At 36.1% G+C, this 15461-nt stretch overlaps 1 protein-coding gene across 4 annotated transcripts in view; it reads left to right on the top strand.

The window, feature by feature from the left end:
* The first annotated feature begins 4948 nt into the window (after positions 1 to 4948).
* Positions 4949 to 15461, top strand: part of plekha7a (pleckstrin homology domain containing, family A member 7a) — a 203523-nt gene continuing 193010 nt past the window's right edge. For 2 of the 4 annotated variants that reach the window (XM_056478798.1, XM_056478812.1), the window contains exons 1-3: positions 4949 to 5087; positions 5196 to 5272; positions 5405 to 5462. In XM_056478798.1, coding sequence (XP_056334773.1) covers positions 5005 to 5087; positions 5196 to 5272; positions 5405 to 5462 — 218 coding nt within the window. In that variant the 5' untranslated portion in view covers positions 4949 to 5004. The remainder of the gene's footprint in view (positions 5088 to 5195; positions 5273 to 5404; positions 5463 to 15461) is intronic. The other 2 variants (XM_056478805.1, XM_056478811.1) reach the window with 2 other exon arrangements.

Here is a 15461-nt window from a genome sequence, read left to right on the forward strand (position 1 = left end):
ACCTCCCACATTACCTTGCTCTCATTACATACACACACCTGAGACTCATAATCAGGACTTTAAATCTACTGACACCTTCACATGATTACTGATTAAACATTATCCCAAATTTACTCCCTTGTTGTGGCCATCATTCACTCCCACTGACGTCTTGGCACACCACCAGACAGCAGCTTCAGTGCATCCAGGTCAGCACGCCTCGACAGCTAGTTGTGGGCAGAGCGAGGCTTCGTGAAACACTGAAATAGTCTAAGGAATTGTGTCAAAGCTTCGAAATGTTTCCAAACCCATCTCTACAATTACAATAGAGACCTAGTGGTAATTTTTGTGTATTTCTCTGAAACAAATTCAACAGTTACGCAAATTGAGCAATAGGTAAGATTGTATTGTTGAGATATCAAATGATTTTGTGGAGTGGTTACTGTTCCTGACTGGCATGCAGACAAATTGTGTTTGAATCCAGAAAGCAATTACTGTCTTTTAAAGAGCCCCTATTATACATTTAAAAAGGGTCATATTTTGGTTTTATGGGTCTCTAACAACATACTGATATGCATGCAAGGTCAAAAAACACTTTCATTGTCTTATAATATGCATTTATTTTTACCTAATTAACCCAGCGACTCCCATATGAATCGTTCAGCGATTCATTTGTTTGCGATTCAACAGCCTGTTGTGATTGGTCAACAGCGTTTAGCATGAGACAGAGTGAAATGCCCAGCATGGCTTATCAACAATATTGAAGTAGTCAGAGTGCATAGTGTATGTGTGAGCATACCTGCCAACACTCCTGTTTTTCCCGGGAATCTCCCGAATTTCAGACCCATCTTCAGACACCCACCCGTTTAGGCATTTATCCTGGAAAACTCTTGTAATTTCAACCAGCTCCTCCCCCGTTCCACAGCATTTTGGTACGGTCTGTGAAACCCCTGATTCGCCAACATTGGTATAGGATCTGATCGCAGTGGATGCCCGAAACACGCTTCAACAGTGTTATTCAGACACTCGCCCCCGAACCTAACCCCCCCAGTCTCCCGTATTTTTTTGTGTGTGCATGAGTGCATTAAAGCAGTGCAGTTAAACACCAGCATATTGCTCTACTCTTAACCACGACACACATTCAGAATTAATCCACACAGTGGCAAAAGCTGAACTATTCTGAACCTAGACCACTGCATGTGTGTAGGATCAGCTGACGGTGGCCATAGCAACAACAAACGGCAGTAGATCATGAGCTCACAAACGCAATTAAATCCATAAACAAAGCAGCACGCGTTGCGTTTTTAACTTGGCTTTAGACGCGATATGACAATATAAAGAGTTAACCAGATACAGTACACGCTGTTACAAGTAACAAAACACAATTAAATACATCATTTGCAAGCTAGAGAAAACAAGGAGACAGCCATTTACTTACACTTGTGAAATGGAGGAAGAAACTAATCTATGAGCTGTGTACTGATAAAGTTCCTGTCGAGCTCTGTCAAAGTCTCATATATCAGTAGTCTTTTCTGATCCTTCCTTTAACAAACATCCGACGAATCTCCCATTGTAAGCGTGTAGACTGCTGAAGCAGTCATCAGAAAAATGACGGGACCAGCACAAGGCTGGGCTATAATGCTATAAAGGTATGTTTGCAAAAATAAACCTCAACCACTGTCTCTTCACAGCTTCATCTTTGGGTAGAGAAAATAACACTAACTTTCCCTCACACTTCCAATAATATCTAGCTAAGCACAGCATCTTCATGACTTCATAATTCAACTGGGATCTGTTTGTCTTCCTCTTCTGTGTTAGTGGGCAGGTTTCAATTTTCCTGGGTTTGCGTGCACAACAATTGGGCGGGGCTTATATTTCATATCCACGTCACGCTGAAACGGCTAAAGACTCGTTATCAAGATGATTCATTCGAACCACTATGAGTCGACTCTTTTATAGATGAATCAATAGTTTTGAACACTGTCCACTTTAAGATTTAAGCCTTTGCTGGATATTTCACTTCACTTACAGCTGTGTTACAAACTACATGGAAGGTCATTTTCAAAAACCCATAATAGGGCTCTTTAAAATTAGTTTTTTATTGCTCTGTTCTTGTAATGTGTTTTGATTTGACATTGTTCCAACATCCAAATGAACTCTTTGTGAATAAATGTTGTTTTGGTCATAAAAAAAATCAACATTAAGAAAAGATATTAAGTCACAATTTCTGAATGCTTGTATAAGCCAGGATTCGAACTTCAGACACTTGCAACATACTGTAGTTGGACTATACGCCTGCGCACAGCCCACTAGGCTATGTGAGATTGTGGCTTTTATTCCGACCCTGTCAATTAACCGCAGATTCGCCAGGACTCAGAATGTTTGTGAAATGACCAATTCATTGAATCGCTTTGGTCATGTGACCTGGGTGTTTTGAAATGTTTCAGAGCAGTGTTTCGAAACATCTGTGGTTCGGGATCTCGACACCGTGTCGAAACATCTGTTTTACATTAGCCATCCCTGCTGCCAGCCTACAGCTCCAACGCATCCTGGTCAGCCCAACGTGGTTCTCGACAGCTCTAGTGCCTACTAGTCTGACACCTCCCAAGATGTAGCCACCAGTCCACCGTCAACTCACAAGTTGGCTACCTGTCCTGAGTCTTTCCCTGTCATAGTTTCTATTCGAAGAGTATCAAGAATCGCCATTGCCTGAGCTACAAGAATAAGCTCCCATGCCAGAGCTTTTACTGCCAGGACAAGAGCTGCCAGAGCCAGTGCAAGAATGGCCATCTCTGCCATAGATGTCAGTCCCAGTGCCTCCTAACTCCAAGAATGGCCACTGCCAGAGCTTCCAGATTCTCCAAAACCTGAATCTGAAGACTCCTTATCCACCAGTGACTCCAGATTCACCAGACCCTCCCAACCCAGATCCGACTCTTTCAAGTCTGCCTTAACTACACTCTCCTCTGTGCTCCAAGGTTCAAGCCTGCCTCTTGTCCATGACCTGAGTCTGTTGGCTCCTCATTGACCTGCCTCACCTTTCCTCCACTGGTTTTGGCTCCACTAGCAATACAAGTAATTTAATAATTAATACAAATAATTCTCATTTCTAGCAACAACCAATCGCACATGCGCATTTACTACATATTGGAACTGATCCAGTAAGTCATTGTGCTACAGGCTGCAGGACACATTCTAAAGGGGGGCTATGCCAGGATTATCAGATGGAGTGATACAGAAGAAAAAAACTCAAACAGGTTTGGAACCAGTGGAGTAAATAATGACAGAAACTTCAATGTAGAATAAACTATTTCTTTAATATTAATAATAATAATAATAATAATAATAATAATAATAATAATAATAATAATAATAATGCTAAAACATTAATCAAAACATCTCCTAATTAAAATATAGGCATCAGAGTTAAACACAACCACAATAACTTCAAGCAGAATAGTTTATTATTATAGAATTATCTATTAATCATAAATATTTCATGTAGTTTAATGAGTCTAGCCATTTTTTCTGTCTCTTTAAGGATTTATAAAAATACCAAATATGTTTTAAATGCCACCACTTGAATAATCTTTAACAAGTCTCCATCTGTGTAAAAAAAAACTAAAAAGCAGTAATATTCAGCAAAAAATAAAAATTCTGGCATAATTTCTGCCAGACCTCCACTCCACTTTTCCAAACCTGTTTGAGTTTCTTTCTTATGTCTACCACAAAGGAACATTCATTCATTCATTTTCTTATTCGGCTTAATCCCTTTATTATTCTGGGGTCGCCACAGTGTAATGAACCGCCAACTTATCCAGCATATCTTTTAAGCAGCAGGTGCCCTTTCAGCTGCAACACAACACTGAGAAACACCCACAAGCTCTTGCACACACTCACATACACTACGGCCAATTTAGCTTATTCAGTTCACCTGTACCGCATGTCTTTAGAATGTGGGGAAACCGGAGCACGAACACGGGGGGTGAACATGCAAACTCCACACAGAAATGCCAACTGACCCAGCCGGGGCTCGAACTAGCAACCTTCTTGCTATGAGGCGACTGTGCTACCCACTGCACCACCGTGCTGCCGATAATAATAATGATAATTTAAAAAAATAAAACCATGAATCAAAACATCTCCAAATTAAAATATAGTGTTAGACACAACCACAGTAACTTCAAGCATCATAGTTTGAAGTGCAATTTACTAATAATATAAATAATAATTTTTTTAAAGAAAAGATTAACAGAATTAAGGTTTCCAACATTCTTCAAAATATCTCATTATTTTGTGTTCAACTGAAAAAAAAAAAAACATCACAAAGCATTGGAACCATCAGCACGAGTAAATAGCAAGTACAGTACATTTTTATTTTCAGGTGAACTATCCCTTAACTTGTGAAACAATAGTTGCACTGTATGCATTCATAAAGCACCTGGCAACAGAACAGGCTGTTCTTCAACAGAATCATACACATACACAAATTCATTTCAATGCATCATCAATCACTCTCAGAAATAAAGGTACGCGAACTGTCACTGGGGTGGTACCTTTTCAAAAGGTACACATTTGTACTTAAAGGGTCCATATTGGTACCTCAAAAGTGTATATTAGTAACTATAAATTTTAAGAGGAACACTTTTGTACTTTTTAGGTAGTAATATGTACCCTTAAGGTAATAATATGAACCTTTTAGGTACAAATTTGTACCATTTCAAAAGGTACTACCCCAGTAACAGCTCGGGTACCTTTATTTCTGAGAGTGTACAACGAAAACATGCACACAAACACGTCATATAAGAATATAAAAGAGTGGGCAATGACTAGCCTGTCTCGATCTGTGTTTTAAAGCCTACTGTAAGGAATTAATATTTTTCCGTCGGCTAATAATCTCGCTCACTGAACGCCAAGTGCAAAGTCAGCCCTCCCCTTTAATCGCCTTTTGCCCGAGCGCTGATCGCTGCACAGGGAGGACAGTGAGGAGGGAATATGAGGTAGACAGGACTTTACACGGGAATAATGGCGGCGCCGCTCCGGCGGGACACCTTACCTGACAACGGCTCTTACGGGGTGTGCAGGGACGGCAGGGTCTTTTTCATTGAGTGAGGATATATTTATTTACTATTGCTTAAGAAAGCATTCCTTTCTCATAGCGTTCGAGTGTTTTCCAGCCAATTGCATCGCTAACAGGTGGTTTGTTTTCCTGGCAGCGATGAAGCGCGCGCCACTACTTGGCTTCATCCCCGCACTGGTCAACCTGTCAATTCTGGACACATGATCCGATCCGGTAAGTGCGGTAATGCGTGCGTTTAACCATTTAAATTTGAGCATCTATCTGCTTTTTTCGCGTTGCATTTGCATGTTGGATAAAACGAAAGGCTCAAAGTTTGGCAAATGTGTCCTTTTTCTTGCCTCCTAGATCTGCCCTCAGGTTGGGAGGAAGGTTTTACGAAGGAAGGAGCAAGTTTTTTTATTGAGTAAGTGGATGTGTTTATTGTAATTATACCTTATGCGATCCTGTAGTGCGTCAGGTGAATTACAGGTCACAAGCGGGTTAAATATTGTTGTGAGCACACTTGAGATGCAGAGAATGAATATTGGGAATTGAGCACAAAGGGGGGGAGGGGGGGGGGGGGGGGGGGGGGGGGGGGGGGGGGGGGGTATCAAAGGTAAGCTGCAGTCATTGTGTTGAAGACAGGTATTCAAGTACAAAGTCTACAGGTGTAAATGCCTCTTTGGGTTTATGGTGGATGTCTGATGTTGGCTGTAAACGCTGCAATTTCTCGGAATGCTGTCTAGATACAGCAGCTTTAGTGTTTTTAAAGGGATAGTTCACACTAAAATGAAAATGATCTTTTCATTTAGTTAGCCTCAGGCCATCCAAGATGTTGGTGACTTTTTATTTTCAGCAGGAAATTAAACAAGATTTTAGGCTGAAAACTTTAGGGTGATTCATAAAGTGGAAGTCAGTGGATATACAGACAAAACTAAATGAACACTTGTGGCTTCTGATGGAACATTGAGATCTTATGAAGCGAAACATTCGGATTGTACAAGAAACCAAAAATTTTGTTGCTTTAGTTTATTACCTTTAGGCATGGGGCGATAACCGTTTTCAAGGTATACTGCAATTTGGAAAAGTGAAGGTTTTAAAACCGCCAACATTTTTTGTTTAAGCGTTCCTATGGTATATGTAAGATTTGTTGCACCAAAAAAGATATCTAAAGATGCCGTTTTAAATAGTAAAGAAATCTGTGTTTCAGATCAATGATTTCAAACAAATCATTGATCTGAAATCATTGTGTTTCAAACAAGTCAATGACTTGTTTGAATTATTTAGCTATGTTTACTGTTACAAAATATTTTAAGTATGTTCTATACAGTATGAATGTGAGTATGAATGAGCTTGGACGTACTACGCATGGCATTTTGTCATCATCACGTGACACACTCGCTTCTTTCCCATTCATGAATTCCCTCGCAGAGCATGATGGGATAGTGCAGCATCCATTGGATGTGCAATTGAGAATCTCACTGAAAGTAGTCATCCAGGTACTTCTCACATCATGTTTTCGAATTGAATTCGGACATACTACTCAGCTCGCATGCTGTTTTTAGCGTACTATATAGTATGGAAGTATGTGATTGGGGACCAGTCATTGTGTTCAAAGTAGAAAAAAGTTCTTGTTTTTTACCCAGACATTTAACAAGAATATATTTTAGAGCAATAACTACAATACCATGACACTGTGATATTTTTATCCAAGGTTATCATACTGTTAGAATCTTATACTGGCCCATGGCTACCTTTAATCCACAGTCTCATCAAACATCTTTTCAAAAAAAAATCTTGAGTATTTCTGCTAAAATTATGACAAGCCTGCTTTTAAATTGTAAAAGTTAGGCTTAGGTTATTATATTAATATATGTGTGCCTGTATGTATGTGGGACATTCTACCAGAGTTGTACATTTTCAAAAATGTGACAGGGCCAAATAAAAAAAAAATCATACAAAAACCAGCATAAAATCATACAGTTCAATGATTGAACAGATCCTTTTATAAAATGTATTTTTTTAAACAACAAATTTGCAATTTAAACATGACATCCAATTATTTCAAATGTAACTAATAACATAGAATAAACGAAAAAATAAAGTACATAATCAAAATAAATAAAAACACAACTTCAATATAGTCATTTGAAGTTCACACAATTTCAAAACTTATCTTTTAATTTTCTTTTCATTTAGTTAGCCTCAGGCCATCCAAGATGTAGGTGACTTTTTAAATGTTCATTTTCAGGAAATTAAAGAAGATTTTATGCTGAAAACTTTATGGTGATTCAGAAAATGAGAGTCAGTGGATTTACAGACAAAATTAAATGAACATTGTGGCTTTTGATGGTTGCCTTTGAGGTCTTATGAAGCAAAACATTTGGATTGCACAAGAATTTTGTTGCTTTATTTCATTACCTTTAATCGACAGTCTCTTCAAACATTTTTTTTCATCCTGATATATTCCTGTTTCTGCTAAAATAAAGTAATTAAATCTTGGGTATTTCTGCTAAAATTATGACAAACGTACTTTTAAATTGTATAAGTTAGGGTTAGGTGGATAGATTAATATATGTGTATAATATTAATATATGTATATGTGTGCATGTATGTATGTATGTAGGACATTCTACCAGAAAGAAACATTTTCACTTATAAAAAATGTTTAAGCTTGTCCTCCTCAAAAAATCCTACAAAGACAAGCATAAAATCATACAATTCAATGATAGAACGCATCCTTCAACATTTTTTTTTTAAACAACAGCAAATATACAATTAACTAAATACAAATGTAACTAATAACATAATATATAGAATCTTCGATAACCTTTACAATGACAATATAGGTGTCACGGTGGCGCAGTGGGTAGCACGATCGCCTCATAGCAAGAAGGTCGTTGGGTTAAACCCCAGTTGGGCCAGTTGGCATTTCTGTGTGGAGTTTGCATGTTCTCCTTGTGTTAGCGTGGGTTTCCTCCGGTTGCTCTGGTCCCCAAGTACCATTACTTGCCTAAAAATGTAGTGTAAGTAGCCCTTTCAAAAGTACTCAAGAGTAGTGAGTATTACGCTGTGAAAAGCTGATGCATTTACATGTCATTTGTACATGTGTGTGTAAACGTAACATTTTGTAGTGCATTTAGTTATTGCCCAGCAGGCACACAACGTCATAAGACATTAATATTAAGTTAGATTTAGGTTGTGATGTCAGGTGATCAAAATTCAATGTCTAACCAGCGTCTAAGGACAATGTTATTTTGACATCCAACTATGACGTCAAATGACATTGTTATTTGGTCGATTTTAGGTTGTTAGAAAGTGACCAAAATCCATTGTTGAGGCAACATCTTAAACCAACATCATATTGATGTCAAATGCTGACATTTATTTGTCAGGTATGGCAACCAAAATCTGATAGACGTCATAGTCCACTCAACATCCACACAACATTAAGCTATAACATTATAAGACGTTGATATTTGGTTGGTTTTCGGCTGGACGTTGGACATTGACGTCGGCCTGATGTTGGGTTCTGAGGTCAACCCGATTTTCATTTCCAAACAAAATGCAACGTCTCCACGACGTTGGGGTATAACGTCAATTTTACGTCATATTGAAGTCTTGTGCCTTCTGGCTGTTTAAGGCCAGTTCGGTCATCATACAGTAAACATCCATCATCTTTTCATCAGTGACATGCATCTAAACAGTCTCTGGGCCAATGTGTGCAAAGATTTTGGACGTCTTCTTGGGCACTTTTAATGCTTCCAAACAGTTATTACTGCAATTATAAAGCAGGCACACATCATAAGATGTTATTATTAGGTTAGATTTAGGTTGTGATGTCAGGTGACCAAAATTCAACGTCTAACCAGCATCTAAGGACAACCTTATATTGATGTCCAATAATGACGTCAAATGACATTGACATTTGGTCAATTTTATGTTGTTAGAAAATGACCAAAATTCAAAGTCGAGCCAACATCACACTGATGTCAAATACTGACATTTATTTGTCAGGTATGGCAACCAAAATCCAACGTCTGATAGACGTCATAGTGGTAACGTACACACAACTTCAAGCTGAAGAAATCACAGGACTGATTTTTCTAATCCCCATAGACAAGAAAAAATAAAGTACTGACTGCAGGTTAAAGGAAAGTAGTGGAGCAAAAGTACCAATACAGCACTAAAAATGTACTCAAGGGAAAGTAAAAGTACACATTTTTAAAACTACTCAGTCAATTACAATTTCTGAGAAATACTACTTAATTACAGTAATTTGAGTATTTGTAGCTTGTTACTTTACACCACTGGACAGGACTGACTGAAACATGGGGACTATTGAAGAGTTCAGATGCAAAAACCTTGTGACATCTTTCTTCTAAAATGAACATTTTTTTCCAGTACTCCTATAATTATGTTCACTAATTTCACATTAAAGGCAATGAAAATAGCATATTAATTGACATAAAAGGAAATTACTCCACTTATACATAGCAGCCTAAGAAAAATGCTAATTTTAAGAGAAAAATTCAGATGGCACTTAGAGGTTTTTCCATCTGAACTCTTCAAATTGTAAATTTACCTGTATTATAAATTTGTAGTATTTAGTTGTAGAATTTTTAATAACTTTATGTTTTTAATTGGTTGATGTGAATGACAACTTAAACTTGCTATTTCAGTTTTTTTCTAAATAACAGCTTTTAGCATAACAAAACTATTAAAGCTGTAGGTTCAGTTGGGCTGAGGACAAGGACAACGACAGGGTTTCTACATTTGTAAAATGTTTTTAATGAAGAACAAAAATCGGAGAACCAAATGAATGACGTATTTGTTTACAGAACAACTCACAGAAATCAATCATCAGTCCATTTTAGACAGTTTTGGAATTAAATACTTTTTATTCACTGTATTTATGTTTTTATTTCAGGGACAGATAATGTACGTTTCTGGTAGAATGTCCCATGTATGTGTATGTGCATGTTTGTTAGTTAAACTTCTGTTGGAACTTTGCTTAGACCTTCTTAGTGTTACAGTAATTATTTTTTATATTTTACTGAGTGCATCTTAAAAAAGGCTAGAAAAAAAAAAAAAAAACAATTCAAATGTAGTTTTTCTTCTCTAAATTGTTTGTGCTGGTATTGAGCCTCATCTCTCAGTTGGATCAGTGCGAGGTGTTTCATCCTCTGTCTGGCTTCACATTTCAGTCTCAATCTTCTCCAGTGATTTCTCATATCTTCAGAGTTGGCCGAGGGCTGCAGACGAAGAGAAGGAAACTCTGAATTAATCTAGTTGGAATAACATTCAAGCCGTCTAGATTTTAACTCATAAAGTGCTGATCTGGGGAGGATTTTGACTAAATGCTTAACCTACACCAACATTACAGTCGATCATATAGTATTTGCAGTCATAGTTGAGTGATCTTCTGCAATAGACTGTCAGAAAACACATTTCCCTGCAGGACTCTAGTGTATTTGCAGACAAATCCAAAATACATCACGTGACATCACGAGCCAGCCTGTTAAGGATCTTTGATTAAAGATAAACAGGATACTATGGCGACTTCCTTCTGGAGCTCACCTCACTGACTTACTGACTGACTGACTTTGTACACATAGTGACTGGTAGTGTGATTATAGGGAACACAAGGCTGGATAAAACTAACTTGCATATGAATCACTAAATAAATTGGAATCTAAGCATTTTAACCCTTTAAAGCGTATTAAGCGTATTAACCCTCACAACTTAATATTGTGTTTGTTTTATTTGCAATAAATTGTGTTTTATAATTGTGTTTATTTAGTTTGCAAACTTATGGAAAAAAGGTTAAGACTTATTTTGACAACATTTGTAGTTTAATGGCATTTTTTTCTCCAATGTTCCAAAGTAGTTTATATATTGCAGCTATTGTTAAGCAAGCAAAATATGAGCAAAGCATGCACACTATTTAAATAACACATTTTGTTGCGTGCCGCTAATTCTTGTTTAGTTTTAAATAAATTCTGAACACTGTTATATTGAGAATGGAACATACTGTGTGTTTTTGAGGCACTTTATATAATATAATATAATATAATATAATATAATATAATATAATATAATATAATATAATATAATATAATATAATATAATATAATTCATTTTCTTTTCGGCTTAGTCCCTTTATTAATCTGGGGTCACCACAGCAGATGTTTCATGCAGCGGATGCCTTTCCAGCACTACCTACTGCGCCACTGCGTCGCCAATATAATATAATTATTGGAATATTTTAATCCAAATTATATTTATTCCTTTGTTTTTTTTATACAAATGTGGTTTTATATTTCCAGAAAATACAGTAATGCAGTTGAAGTCAAAATTATTAGCCCACTTTTGATTGTTTACTGCAGATCAAACCATGTAATAAAGTGATTTGCCTAATTACCCTAACTTGCTTAGAAAACCTAATTAAATTGAATTAAAATTTGAAAACCTAGTTAAATATTATGTACTGTCATCATGGCAAAGATAAAAGAAATCAGTTATTAGAAATTAGTTGAACTATTATGCTTAAAATGTGTTGGAAAAAAAATCTTCTTTCTGTTAAATAAAATTTGGGTAAAAATATACAGGGGGGCTAATGATTCAGCGGGGCTGATAATTCTTATTTCGGATATGCTAGTACAGCATACCTTTCAATGAAAGCACCTGAATGTGTTTGTGTCAGTATTTCTTCAGGCTTTTTTATGTATTTTTGAGCATCTCAAGGTCCCAGACGCAACAGGAAATGAATCTAACAAGCATTCAAGTGGGTGAATAAAGTTCAAGGCAGAAAAGATCAGACATAATGCTGTCATCCACTCAATGACGTACTTCGAAAAGTTTGGAGGATGTTAGAGTTTTCTGAGTTTAGAACAACTTCAAAGATCCTTTTCTCATCTTTATATACTCAAGCAGAAAAGTTCAAGTATGTTGTCTGAAGTGTCTTGCTATTATTATTATATCTAAAGTTAAAATCAGATATACTGCAGTTTTAAAGGTCCCATGAAGTGCTTTAGAATTGTGCATTTTATTCGATGTTTGACGTAATCTCATTTATTCATTCATTTTCTTTTCGGCTTAGTCCCTTTATTAATAAGGAGTCGCCACAGCGGAACCTTCTTGCAGTGAGATGACAGCGCTACCCACTGCGCCTATCGTCACCTGACGTAATCTCATCTGAAAAAATGAAGAGAGGGTGGGACACAGAGTAGCTCCGCCCCTTTTACAAAAACAGCCAATAATGTTGTTTTTGTCACAGCTCTGTCAATGAGAGTGGTTGAGAAGTGCATCACATGAAAAGAAAATGAGAAGCGTCTTAAAGGTGGTGGGACATATCAGGTACTAGAGAGCATTTGATTGGTCAAGATTTGACAAGAAACTGAAGTATGAGGTGACCTGAAAAGTGGAAGTGACAATCTGCAAGCTTTAGATTTTTATATCTACTAATTGCGAATGTTGTCACTGTTTTGGAGCACAATAGCTTATAGATATCCTTAAAACTAACAGACTAAAATTAACATCTTAAACATTTTATTTGAAATTCATGGGACCTTTAAGTGCAAGTTCATAATTACAATGATTAATAACAATAACAATAATAATAAAATATTACTGTTATCACCCTGAAGCAATTGTTGAAAAGAATGCAGTTGATTTTAGAATTATTTTCTCTTGTGAAATAGAGTGAAAACATCCACACTGACAATAGCAATATATTTTAAAAGAGTATTTCTGTCCCTGTTGTTTTGAAAAATCCATCATTAAGCTGTAAAACTCATTTTAATGTTAAAATCACATTATTAGTATCTCAACCATTGTGAAAGCTTATATGTTTTTCAAAAGAAACGCATTTCAAAGTAAAAAACAGAACAAACTGAAAGAATACTGTTTTTGTGAATTCTATGAATTCAGACGTATTACTTGGCTCACATACTTTTCAGTATATTATGGAAATATGCATATTTGAATTACTCAAAACCTGCCAATGAAGGTCGTAAAGACATACAGGAGTTTAATGTTTCCAATTCAATCCATTGTTTTAATGAACATTTGAAAACTTGTGTGGTTTGACTTGGAACAAGACCTCTAGAGCCATATTTAGAAGCAGAGTTCCTAGTGGCAGGTTCTGTTCTGAGTATTCTGAGTGAAAAAGTAATTAATTCAAATAATAATAATAATAATACAGTTTTTTTGGTCATTTCTGATACCAAATGCAACTTAACAGACACAAATATACCTATACATTTACATTTAGTTATTTAGCAGACAATTGAGGAGTGATTCAACAAGAAAAGGCAATACTCACAAGAAGTCCTAATTATACCACTTGTGCTCAGAGAATTTAGTGCTAGAGTAAGGATTTTCTGAGAGAGAGAAAGAAAGTGTCTCTACAGATGGTTTGTCAAGATCACTCACCTGTGTGAAGCACTTCATATTTTTTTTTACATACATTTTTTACAGAATTTTTTACAGTTACTACAGTTTAGGTCATATGATGACCATATATCTGATTTCTATATGAGAAATATCCTATAAATAGCCTCTTTTTAAAAATCTGATGTTTAAATCATACAAATGAACTTTTCTGACAATATGTAAGGTTTTTACATTCAAAATTTGCCACATGGTTGCCTGTGAGTGTTGGGTTTCTAGGTAAGGGATAGAGTATGGTGATATAATAAGCCGTTTTTAGAGCAGTGGTCCCCAAAGTGGAGCTTGGGACACCCTGGTGAGGTTGCAGCACAATGACGGGGTCGCTTGGTGAATATCAAAAGTCAAATAAATTTGATTAAACTATAAGAATGATCATATTTCATTCATAACGCACAGAAAAATATATACATATTAGTTAATAATTATATAAAAAAGCAACAACATGCAAATAAAAAGCCATCAGCCTTTTAATTTTATGAGGATTGTGTTTACATTAAATTAGCAACACACCTTTATGGCAATCAAATACATTAAAAATAAATAGTGAACATTGAGGATGATCTCTGTGTGGCGGTCTCCAAAATTAAACCGAGAATAGATTTGTGCTGAAAACATTGTGCTGGCCAATCACATTAGGTGAGGTATAAATTTAACAAATTAATAATAAATTATAGCCTATGGTTGTTAAACTGTTGCTCTTTTTTGTGTTGTCAATATGCTCGTGTTTAGATAGGTCTATTGTTGTGTGTAACATTTGTATATTTCTAACCACCTCAGAGGAATGTGGGGGTCGTGAGTCAGTGGCATTGTTATTTTGGGGCTCTCAGACTGAAAAGTTTGGGAACCCCTGTTTTAGAGTGTAAAACTAGTCACGCCAATGGTCCTCATAACCCACCATTAATATTATAAAAAATCTGTTAATACAGAATTTATCTAAAGATGTTGCTACTCCACGCCGTGAACCACGTCATTACAGAAGTTTTACTTTTTAATTAATGTGGTTTAAGTGGTCTCCGAAACACTTGTCACTACATTGTTTATTTACCAAACGATGCATTATAAATGGTAGTTTAGCCACAAGTTACACTGTTCTTTAGGAATCACACCCCTATACTTTTTTATTAACATTCAAATAACATTTAGGCATCCAGCATGCAGGCAACCTATTATGCAACAACAAATCCCTGAGCAATAAAGCAGAAATAACTTGTGGTCCCGTGGATCAAGTAAATATTTAACCTGAATGAGTTTCTGAAAGTGAGCTGTGTTCTTTACAAGGGAATGTTGTCTTCACTCAGGGTTAGACGTATTGTGAGTGATAGTCCATCTGTTATTGTGGTCATGGCTTTTCCAGTCGTTACTGTAGGGAAGGAGAGGCTGAAGACGGATGTGGAGGGAAGTTGATGGAGAATCCACTGTATCATCACTTGCAGTAGCTTATAGTGGGAGTACTGAATTTCTGGCAGCTCTCGATGAAGCACATCTGACACCTTTTGTGCTGTCACCGTTGTTATAAATCCAGAATTGTAGATCTTCCTGAGGGAGCCAGTTTCGCAAATGCATCTCTATGTGTTAGAAGTCTGACACATGCATATACAGTACTGTAGCATGCCTATTTTTTGATCCAAAAATACAGCAAAAACAGTACAATTATGAAATATTTACTACACTGTAAAAATGCAGGGTTCCACATTCCATTGATGTTGTTCCAACACAAACGAATTGAGTTAACTTAACAAAGTTAAACAATTAAGTTGTACCAAAAACATCTCAAGAATTGTGTTTTAGCTCATTTTAAGTAAGTAGTTTGAACCAGCACAACATATATTTATATATATATATATATATATATATATATATATATATATATATATATATATATATATATATATATATATATATATATATATATATATTTATATATATATATTTATCAGAAACAGTCAAATTTTAAATGACTTTCCTGTCA

Source organism: Danio aesculapii, chromosome 18 (genome assembly GCF_903798145.1).
Source record: "Danio aesculapii chromosome 18, fDanAes4.1, whole genome shotgun sequence".
NCBI lineage: Eukaryota > Metazoa > Chordata > Actinopteri > Cypriniformes > Danionidae > Danio > Danio aesculapii.